Below are 11,996 nucleotides of genomic sequence, written 5' to 3'. Positions count from 1 at the left end.
TTAATTAAAACATAGCTAGAATTTATTTAGGCTGTAATAGCATGTCATCTTTAATGGACATAATTAACGAAATACTTTTATCTATACAAAAATATTCCCTCTTTCCTGACATGTACAGATACTTTCTTCTTGCATGCCATGGTTATCTATATATCAAAATGTATTTTTATGAAGTTCACTTTCACAGTTGTGCTATCTATGAGAAACTATTTTGTGCTAAACTCCTTTAAGATCATTCAGCTATAGCTATGAATGTCACATATATTCCGTACACATGTCTAAATAGAAGTGAAGATGATTGAACAGTATTCCCCAACCGATTAGTATAACTATACATATGCTGAAAGGCAAGAGTGGAAAATTTCCTGCTTTCCCTGTGAGGTATTAAAAAGCATCTATTTTAGATACTCCCGCATTTGATTATTTCAAAAGGCAAGGCATTTCCCATAATTGGCAAATTTCTGCAGTATACCAAGATAATTAAGCAATCTGCTGCTCTTTGCTATAGTTAGGCAGAGAGAAAACAGTCCAGGGAGCTAGGAATTGAATTCTCTGTTTTTCTAAGTAAGGAGTAGCCAATGATTGGCAGTTATACAGAAGTATAACTTCATTTTCTGATTTCTTTCAGTTTCTACAGCACATAGTTACTGCATAATGAATATCTCCAAGAAATACTGAAAAATACATTTACAAAAATGACAGTGACTGAAAACATGTTTTAAAAATTGAATTTTCTTGAAATCACAAAGGAAAACTGCCTGAAAAAACAAGCAAGAGAACCATTTTAAATCTCAACTTTCAATTCTGGAATAGGGATATACCTTTTCCTTAGCACCAGAAGGCAGTTACGGACTAACACTAATTTGTCTCCAACCTTCTTCAAACTATATGCTTTATCTACCACTAATAAGGGAAGAGGTATGGGCACATAAGCTCAAGGTGCACTTCAACCTCTTTGTAAAAGGAAGACAATTTCTGAGAAACTAAAATATAAAACTTTGCAAACTATGACCAAAACATCAGTATGAAAATCTTTCCAACTCAGGGCCTCCACAGGAGAAGCTTAATCTTTTTTTAATTGGAATTACGTAGCTTGGAGAAAGTTTATAATGTACTGATCTAATACTCATTCAGGATCTTCTGCTAGGATTGTAAGGAATAATGAAGATTCTAGTGTTTCCAGTTCCTTTGTAGTAAATGCTTCATAATGCAACTTAATTGAATTTTCCCAATTTGGGTTTCCTTTGCTTCCAATTCAACATCACAATGAAATTAAAACATCCAATCACAAGATTACACTATAACCACACAATCCCAAAAAATTCTTTTTCAAAGCAGAAAAATGTGAAATACAGCTCAGGTCCAAAAACAGAAAAGAAATACATTTTAATATTGATTTAAGTGATAGGGTAGAATCTTTCCACTGCAACTGGCTACATTTCCCCAAATGAAAAGAATAAACTGAATCTGACATTGTAGTACTGAATGCCAGGTACTCAAACTGAAGTTGCAAACAAGAGCATAACAAAATACAAAGCAAGAGCTCAGCAAAGTAGGCTACAGTTCTCATATGTCGTTAGGAGAATGCCAGGTATTTGCTGAATCTTTACAATGCTCCCCCAATAAGCCATGCTTCTTGGTGTTTTACAACACTCCTTTTGTAAAGATGAAAGTCATTCTTTAAATGTGTAAGAAAAATAGTTTTAACCATCTTCTGTTTTAAGTAGCTAATTTCAGCAAACCAGCAGAGCCATTTTCAGAACAAAGCTTATTTTTTTAGTCACCTGCTTTAACAACATTAAATGTTTGTTCCTCCACTGTGCCAGAACCAAGGCATGTTCATCTTTCCCCATGAAATGTATATAATCAGAGGATGAAAGAAAGATGGTATAACCCATTTGGATTGTCACCTACACCTGTCAAGGAACATGACATCAGCTGGCCAAACCTAGTACAAATAAACCATTCATAAGACTGATGTCTGTGTATGTTCCAAAGATCAACAAGGCCAAACCTGCTAAATCAAGTTCAGAACTAGAGAGAAATAACTTCCAAATAGGAAAAGCAATATGGCACTGATGCAAGGTATTGCTTAAACTTTGTCCTTCATCAGAAAAGCAGAAGGATCACACATGCTGAAGAAAAAAATTGACCTTTGGAAGACCATATGAAGCCTCCACTCCCTCCTCCCCCATTAAAACTCTTTTATCCCAAAGAATGCAAAGTAGAGATATAAAATAAAAACACACAATTTGACAATCCTTAGGAAGTTATTAATTTGTTGGACAGGTACAGCACGTATTAGGAAAAAGGAAACAAAAAACCAAAACTCCAGGCCTTCTTTCCTTATTTGGTGACAAGAAAGTGCAAGAAAGGGTTTCCTGGGTTTTGCTCAGTTGTCAGATTTTTGCATATCTGTGTTCTGGCCAAGACAGGGGACTTTGAGACTTTTCTGCAGCACATGCGCATCTGCTGGTTCTATCCTTTTGTAGTAGTTCTTCTTTGTTTCAATGATCTCAAATCCAAATTTTCGGTAGAAATCAATTGCTGATTCATTGCTAATCTGAACATGCCTAGGACAGAAAAAGAAACAATATACTAGAATTTGGTTCCATGTATTAGCAAAGGCATTTAGGCATCAGAAAAACAAATGAAAAGAAAGACATAGAACATAGGCATTACCAAACAAGTTATGTACTGCCTCACTACAATTCGTTGTCAAGGACTACCTATAAGCCTACAAAGGAAAGGAAGCTTACCAGTTAAGCTTAATCTGCCCCATTCTTTGATTCCTAAACTGACATTGGATCTCCTTATCCTTTCCTAAATTTTCAAACTGCAGTTTAGAATTCCCATAGAAGCACTACCCTTTTCAGCTTTAATAGTGAAAGCAATCATTACTATTCTTACTCCAAGAATATTAAACATGAATTGTCAATTGCACTCTTCATTCCAATGACATAGTCCTTGACTCAGAACAGTTCATTCGAAGTTATAATGGCTCTGAAGTTACGTCACTGAAAAAAGTGACTTATGACTGTTTTTACAGTTATGACCTTTGCAGCATCCCCATGATCATGTGATCAAAATTCAAATGCCTGGCAACTGTTTCATACTTATGACCACTGCAGTGTTCTGGGGTCATGGGATCACCTTTTGCAACCTTCAAAGTCAATGGGGAAACCAGATTCACTGAACAACCATGTTACTAATTTAACAACCACAGTAATTCATTTAACAACTGTGGCCAGAAAAGTTGTAAAATGGGACAAAACTCAACTTAACAAATTTCTCACTTAGCAACATAAATCTGGAGCTCAATTGTGATCGTAAGTGAATGACTACCTGTACAGCAATTTCTATGGAAAGACCGCAGATAACAATGGTAATCAAAATAATAGGTGATCAATCTACAAGTGGGCCATGTTGATACCTGAGGTGGAAGAAGACTAGAACAATGCCTACATTAATGGCTGCAGTACGCCTTAGCCTACAGACTTCCAGAGGGTGGGATCTGTCCTGTTACAGAAAAAGTTGGATAATTCTTGATCTAAGCTTATTTTTCTTTGAACATTTTAATTTTTATGCCTTAGTATTAAGTTGAATTAAAAATGAACACAAATAATTTAAATCCCCCATGCTTAAATGAAATCAATCAACAATATTTACTTACAGATAGATATTATCAAAGGTGCCATCTTTTTCACAGATGTTTAACACATGATTCAACATTTTAGTTCCTGAAAAAGAATTGAGAAAGTACAAAAGAAAATCATGTTATTTCTAGACTTTTTCAAGTTTTGCAAGTTTATATCCCAAGACCAGCAACACTGCCTCTGAAATCAGAATCTCAACTCCAATATTTGAGATTGCGCTCATTAGTTTAAAGAAAAAATTAAGGATGCTTTTAGAAAATAACATCAAGTAAGGAAATCATTGTTAAATTACTGAATTGATTAGCTACAAGTTGATAGTTTGATAAATAACCCTAATAACTGCTTCCATTCTAAAAGCTTCTTCATATGATATATGAAGTTTGACTTTTCATCTAGCATCTTGTACTATTTTATTATTGGAACGAGTACAGAAATAAGTACACTTTAAAGCTCAAGAGTCAAATAAAGGCCACTCAGTATTTGCTGCCTATTCCTTACCTATTCCTAACCGTCGGTAAGGGGCCAGACATCCAAGCGTCATGATGTACAGTCTTTTCTGATTCTGAGAATGATCTACTCTACAGCACACTGCGCCCACAGCAATATCATTGAAATAGGCTGTCAAAAAGAGATGGGAACAGAAAGAAAGCATATACTGATTTTTTTTAAATTTACATGAATAGAATTCAAGACTTTTTAAATTTTCATATATTACATTTTAAGTCAATTCAAATGTTGAATTGAATCAATTCAAACGTTGAATTGAATCAATTCAAACAAGGCCTAAAACTCACTGAAACATGCTAGTTAGAAAGGTCACAGTTATTTTGAGGAAAAAAATCAACTATGGACATAAAAAACAAGCAGATTAAAAGAATACTAGAATAGATTTCCATAATAGCTTTTTATGTGCAGAAAATATGTTTTGTAAAGGAGGATTCAAAAGCATCAACAAAGAGCACAGCAGTATAATCAATGGGACAATGGAAAGACATTTCCAAAGACACGCAGATTTTTTGTGTATATGTGTGTTCCTTTGACCCAGTGTTGATGGCAGGTGAACACCTGGACAAAATCCCTGAAGGGGGCAAGATTTCATTTGTGGTTTGCTCTTGCTTTCTTCCTAGAGCTGAGAGACAGCCGCTGACTTAAAGTCACCCAGCTAAGATAGGACAAAAGCTCCTGGTTTTCAGTTTATAATATACTAAAAATCAATCAAAAATCTGTGATGAAAAGCTAAAAAAGGAATGATGTTTTTTATCATTTGAATGTTAGCTGGAATAATCATAGCAACTGAGAGTATATTGCAATAATCTACCTTAGAGATTGTAAAGGCTTGGGTGAAAGCTAATTACTCACTATCGCATCAAGAGAGTACCTGAAGAGATATCGAAGATGACAGAAGGGTATGACATGTTCTCGAATTGTTCCAGAGTCCAGGACATGGAATAACAATCTCAGATTAGAGGAAATATAGATTCCAAAGATTGGGAAAACAGTTCAAAAATGTAAAGTATCACTTGGACTAATATTATGTCCAGCCTCATGTGATGTACAATTAAAGAAATACATGAAAAATATGTTCAATAACATATACAGCATTAGATAATTTAGCACCAACCCACTAAATAAAGATCAAGAATTTATACCCAGTTTGGCAAGCTCGCCGACTTCTAACACATCCTTGTAGAACTTGTCATTGTAGCTGACAGGAAAGATGACTTGGTTTAACCTCTTCAACTGCTTAATGTTGTGTGGTGTTACATCACCCAACTCGATCCGGCTACTGGAACAAATCAAAACGTGCTCAATACCTCTAGGAATTCCACTTTTATTAAATTACAGATGATTTAATAGAACACTTCAACATACCTTAAATGTTAAATTCTCAATTCAAATACTTTGCAATTTTATATAGAACAAATCTGAATTATTATTCTGAAAAGGAATTGTGGCCATTCTGATTAGTAAGAAGAGAACCTAGTTTATATGAAATAACTCAGAGTTACTGTTATTTATTTAGAATAGAATAGAATTCTTTATTGGCCAAGTATGATTGGACAACAATTTGACTTTTACCCTGTCTTTATTACTTTATCAGACAAAGATACCAAAATCCCAACACAAGCTTTTTGTACATGTACAGCATCAACCCAGGAGGACCCTGGAACTAACTCCTTTTAGGGCCATGCAATCTCATGCAGAAGAAGCCTATTCACTGAAATTCAGCTGTCACAGGAGTATCAAACTCAATTTCATTCAGGGATGCATCAGGGTGGTGACCAAAGAACTCTGCCAGCAAAAATGGGCTCCTGGGCTTCATTTTCAGCTGTGATGGCCTCCTGCAACCAACCCTCTGCCAGCAAAAATGGAGCTCGGGAGGCTCACACACGGCCTTTGAGAGCTCTGTTTTCACTGGCAGAGCCACTGTGGGCCAGTCCTTCACTGTTTCCAGGGCAGCTCCATGGGCCAGATCTAAGCACCCCGCGGGCCAGATCTGGCCCCCGGGCCTTGAGTTTGACACTCCTGAGCTATCAGAATCAACCTTAACAATTTGTCTTGTCTCAAATCAGCTTCAACTTATATTCCCCTCAATCATGTCCTTAATAGTCAGAGAACATACAGAAGTTGCTGAGATATTCAATTCTGAGCTTTCGGAAAGAGTAAGTTCTTCAAACCCATGCATGATCATTTCAGACAGAGTTAATATAGGTATTACATGAACACAAGACACAACTTTCGGGAACATCCTCTCACTCTGTAATTTAAACAAATAATCATTTTCCAAAAGTATTAAGAGAAATAACAGTGGAATCACAATAAAACATTACTTCCAATGCTCAGCTATTCAAACTCTAAAGGTATACAATGGATGAGGTAAAGGTAGTGAATTCTACAGTATCACTAGAATTACATTCTTTCTTTGACAATTTTGGAGCTGAATCCAGTTCTCTGAACGGAACAACAGAGATAGTGACCTTCATGTCAGCTTCATAACAAAGTGCTACACATAGATAGGATGTGGCCCTATTCACACAAACACCTTTGCCTCCAAAGTATAGCCACCCAAACATTGCCCATTTCATAAGGTATCAAAAGGTTTTTGGAAATGAGTATTATTCTGGATGCTAATTCTTTTTTTCCACAGCTTAATATGTCCCTTTTAAAACTAAACTTTAAAAAGTAGAAAGAGTTAGGAATTCTGAGAAGTGTAAAGGAAATGCTTATGGGCTAAGTTTGTCAGGGATCATATCTTTGCTGGGTATCACTTTATAGCTAGGATAAGCAGGTTCCGGGGTTGTATCTCTGCCAGCATGCACATAATAAATCTGAATCTATAATTTCACTTCAGATGCTTAAAACATACAAGTACAAATAGACATATCCACACATGGAAACAAATACAGCACTAAATACCACATAGAATGGAACAAAACTACACTTTTCAATAAAAATCAATGAATAATTAGTGGATTTCTTCCATATGTAATTGTGCAGTGTTAAACTACAGCCTTAAAATCTCGCTTAAACTACCGTAATAGTAAGACAAAAGATAGAACCGAACAAATAAAAAGTAGTAAGAAAGATAAAACGCATTAAAGGACTACCTATCATTTCTCACTCAAAACTAATTTATAAATTGAGAGGTCCTTGGTACTCTGAGCTTGGTTGTTTTCTTGCAGACATTTTATTACTCAAACTAGGTAACATCTTCAAACAACCAAGCTCAGAGAACATAAAGGATCCCTTATTTCAACCCTGAGCTACAAACATTTTCATTTATCGGCAACTTATAAATTACATATTCCAGAGATAGTACAATGCTGGTGTACCTAACTATAGTCCCATTTTCATTGCAGCAATCATATTAATAACAAAATATCACAGAACACAGCATCTTCCTGGAACAGACATGGCAACTCCCATCAGTGATGGAACATGCTGTCAATGACATGCTCATTCGACATGGAAGGACCATAATGAATAGTGAAACACCTACATGAACTAGCCAAACATACTATCCTCACTGAATCAATCACTATACTGAAGACAACAGGGATACCTGAAAACAGAGAAGACAATCTAATCATGTGACGTATGAAATTTGTAATTATTGTTCACCACCTAGGATTCTATACCACAAAAGTTTGAAGCTTCAACAGATCTTATGAGATTAACTGAAAACCGTGGATAAGGAACAGTCAGCTTACAAAACAGTACTTTATGCAAGTACTGTATATGTATTTAAAAGGCAGTATTGGTAAAAAGTTTGTTTTAATTTAAAAAATTATCAGTATTTTTGTAGCTATTTAATCCATGAACTTTTTTAGCAATTGCTATTTATTTATTTAGCATATGGCAAACACATGGACTCATAGTAGTTCAAATGTCAATGTCCAATCCATCCAGCCATTCAAGGACAGGGCAGTCCATGCTGAAAAATAAACAGACACTGGACCCGTGCAACCTCCAGATGGACACAATGTGATGGATATTCTGTGGAGGAGCACCACAGTCACACTGAGGGGCAGAGACAAGTCCCCACTCAAACAGTGAGTCCTGGCAAACACCATGCTGGGCACAGATGCCGCTCAGAGATGACCAATGCTGGTGAGGAAGGCCAAAGTCTGGCACCTCACATGCAGAGCCATCCATGCAGCTGCCTGTATCTGGGCGCTGATGTCAAAGCTGCCAGACAGCTGCCGAGCGAGTGCCAGAAAGGGCCCCCCTGGATCCAAGCCTGCCAACCAATAGATGAGGAAGATCAGCATGCGCAGGAAGAAGTGGGCCCCTCACAATTCTGTTGTACTCCTTCACCAAGGCCTCCTGCCCTCACAGAGCCAATGATGCAATGTGGCTCAAGACTGGGACCAGACGGGTTGCCAGAAGTTCTACAAAGATGTCTGGCTGCCAACTGTCGTTAACTGCCAATTCTTCAATGTAGTCTGGCTGCCAATTGTTGCTAGTCATTTGGTTCACACTTCCGTGCTATCCAGGGTGCACCACAAAGAGGCGAGCTAGCATCACACCTCTTATTCAATTATTCAATTTAAAATCAACTCTGTATTTATAAGCTACTTGAGAAACATCTGAGCTGAATTTTTTTTCAACCAAAAATGTCAGTAACTTCAACTTTGAGAACTTTATTTTGCTGAGTGTTCAACAATACTTTAAATGCTGTATTTGTTACTTTCTTATTCAAATAAGGGATATTAATAATTGCTCAGGCACAATTCTAGGCTCTTTGGCTGATTTAATGTTCAAGGCTCTTTGGCTGATTTAATGCCCCAGGGGCTATTATCTGACAAACTGAATAAATCAAGCCAGATTAATCCATGTCATTAGTTTGCACCTTAGTGTTAAATTAATAAACTACAGATAAGATAAGCATGATATGCAATCTCAGCAATGAAGTATGACATAAAAGCTGGAGATAGATGCTATCCACCTACAGTGCTGTTTATTCTTTGCATTGCTGCTGGAAAGTGCCAGAAGCTTGGTCAGTATAACACGAAAGCTCTGCCAAATGAAGCTTCATTCATCTTGAAATGTCTTTTTATCAGCATTTCAAGGAATTGAAACATTGGTAAAAGTAGTTAGATTCTTCTCAAAGATATGATTCCAAAGACTGCCTTTGCAAGAAAGAAAAGACCAGCTTCTTGTCTCTTGTTGAGAGACCAGACTGAGCTTTAACCTTTGCACTGTTGGAAAGACTAGTAATCTCTTTTCAACCTTATTGCTGGGACACATGACTTGGAAAATGAAATATCTGGATGGTAATGAAAGATTCTACCACAAAGGTCTCTTTGGGCATATAATGGAATAACTGAGGGAAAATGGCACAAGCTATTATATATGTTGAAAGAGGATGATTGTTTAAATTATGAAGTGACTTGGTGGGGAGGGAGCCTGTAGAATCAGAACTGAGTGTTCAAGGTAAGTAAAGCATTTGAGAGCTGCCCTGACTTCCAATTTGAAGATGTAATACACACACACACAAAAAACCTTAGTTTTGCTTTATGAATTAAAGTTGTCTTCCTAGTAGTGGGAAACACTTGTGAGCTCTAGATATTTAGTTCTTTTTAAGCTACAATAAGCTAAAGTAAAAGAAGAGATACACAGAGAGGCATTCCCACCAAACCAATTTTATTTCAATAATATTTCAACCGATTGAAATAGTTCAATCTTTATCCCCCTTTTATCTCATATTATGAACTTAAGCTTCTCTCCAGGGCAGCCAGATACAAATAGGACTATATTGTATCACTAAAAACAGCTACAAAGATTATTGAAAACCGACTGCTCAGCACCTGGGATGGCACAACGCACTAAACATTACTTGAAGTACAGGAACTGCATTTTCAGGGCCTTTTTTTGGACTTGCCATAGTTGTGAAAGGAGGCTAGGCTCCCATTTTTACTGGTGCGATACACCTTTAATTGGGACGTGATTCACTTTATGGTGCAATTCCGCGCACGCTTCCTCGGGGCCGAATTCAAAAAGCTCGCCTCCCCTTCCCCCTCCCCCTTCCCCCGCGCCTCTCTTCTCTCCCAGAATATAAAGTTACATACTCCCTGAGCCAAGAACAGCCACACGGGCCGCCCGCTTCGTTTTCATTCCCCTAAAAAGGCAGGTGAACGACTCCCAACAGTCGTTAGGCCAGAGAAACAAAGAGATGCCGTCGCCAAAAGCCCTGAGATAATAAGCCAGAGGTCCCCCATTCGCTTAGAAAGGATCCCTCGAAGCCACCCCACGGATGTCCGAGAGGAAAAAGACGCGGCGGCGGCGCCGGTCCCGCACTCACCCCTTCATAGCTGCTGAGGGCCCAAGATCTCGATCCAGATGTGGCAGTCAGGCTGCTTCTGCTGCCACTCCACATGGGCCTCAGACCGTTCCGACCGTCCCCGCGAGTGTGCGCGTAGCCCCGCCTCTTTTCCTGGCTCAACCTTTCACCCAACACTGACGTAGGGTGACGCAACGTGACGTGCGACGGCCACCCGCTTTAGACGTAGACCAGCTCTGCTTCTACGCTAGGCATCACGCAAGCGCAGCGCCTCCTCTACGATTGGTTGCGAAGGGCGTGCGAATGGTGCATTCACTTGGTTCATTTCCGGGTTCAATATTCGGTAGGCCCCTTCTGGCGAAAAAGAGCATATTCTTTTCTTTTTTTCCCCAAAGAGTAAACAAAAAGACAAACACCCAAATGGGTTGCGCATTTCACTTGAAAAAAAGGTTTTAATAAGGTAGATGTACCATAATTATACTAAAAACATTCGGACAACCTCTACATGTCCCCCCACCCCCATTTCAGCTTAATGTGTGTTGTGTTTGTACCCTATAGTAAGAAAAAAAACCGATTAATCAACCTATGTGGTATTTTACGTTGTTTAGGCCGTGACTTTTGAATTTAGGCATTGTCTCAACCAGGAGTATTGGATATTTTGGATTTATAGAAAATGCATTTGTAGCTTATAATAAAGTTTACCAATTTATACAAAAGTACTGTACTTTTTCAAACTTGCTAATCTAGCGTGTGGCTAGGTTATGATTTACAAACCGTAGTGAATGAGATCACATAGTGACTGAACCAACCAATCATGTTATGGCTTAGCACAATATACAGCATTTCACTGATAGCAAAATATTAAACATACTTAGGCCTGAATCCAGGCATATTTTAAATTAAACATATGCCTTATCCATTATTTGTAACCATGGTTTCTTAAGTTAATCTTAAACCATGAATACAAATTAGATTGCTGCATATCTAATATACAAATAAGATTGCTGTACAATCAGGCCAGAGATTGCTGTACAATGTATTAACAGAGATCAGAGCAGCAGAGAAAAGCTACTCTAAAAAGCTGAGAGGAATCAGTTATCAACAAATGAACCAGCAAATGTGTGGAAGAGTCTTAAAAATATTACTGGCTACAGCAAACCTCCTTCCCTTGCTGAAGGAAATCAACAATTGGCAGATGCCCTGAATGTGTTTTACTGTAGGTTTGAGAGGAATTCACTGTGAGATACATCAACAACAGCCAAGTCTTTTACACTATTTCACAGACAAAAGCCTGGAAAAGCACCAGGCCGACAAGGTAACACCTTGCTTGAAAGCTTGTACTGACCAACTGGCCCCCATTTTCACCCACATCTTTAACTAGAGATGTGTTATGTTCCTTCTTGCTTCGAATGCTTTACTATCATCCCAGTGCCGAAGAAACCTTCCATCAAGGAACTGAATGACTACATACCGGTTGCTCTGATACCCATAGTTAAAATCTTTGAAAGGTTAGTGCTGGCCCTTCTGAAAACTATCATGGATCCGCTGTTAGACCC

General features: G+C 37.9%; 1 protein-coding gene across 2 annotated transcripts; it reads right to left on the bottom strand.

Moving 5' to 3' along the window:
- NAA50 (N-alpha-acetyltransferase 50, NatE catalytic subunit) lies at window positions 1-10,595 on the bottom strand. Of its 2 annotated transcripts, none has more exons than XM_026713192.2 (5): window positions 10,462-10,595; window positions 5,306-5,442; window positions 4,155-4,274; window positions 3,674-3,740; window positions 1-2,573 (listed from the first exon to the last, which is right to left on the bottom strand). In XM_026713192.2, the coding sequence occupies exons 1-5, from the start codon at window positions 10,467-10,469 to the stop codon at window positions 2,393-2,395; spliced, it is 513 nt and encodes a 170-aa protein (XP_026568977.1). In that variant the 5' UTR covers window positions 10,470-10,595; the 3' UTR covers window positions 1-2,392. The 2 variants fall into 2 exon arrangements, with proteins under 2 accessions (XP_026568977.1, XP_026568978.1); XM_026713193.2 differs by having other exon boundaries at window positions 5,306-5,439.
- Window positions 10,596-11,996: the final 1,401 nt, after the last annotated feature.

The sequence above is a fragment of the Pseudonaja textilis genome, chromosome 2 (assembly GCF_049901715.1).
Source record: "Pseudonaja textilis isolate UNSWEBS1 chromosome 2, rPseTex1.2, whole genome shotgun sequence".
NCBI lineage: Eukaryota > Metazoa > Chordata > Lepidosauria > Squamata > Elapidae > Pseudonaja > Pseudonaja textilis.
Note: the sequence above shows the minus strand (reverse complement) of the source record. Positions and strands in the feature narration are given on the sequence as shown.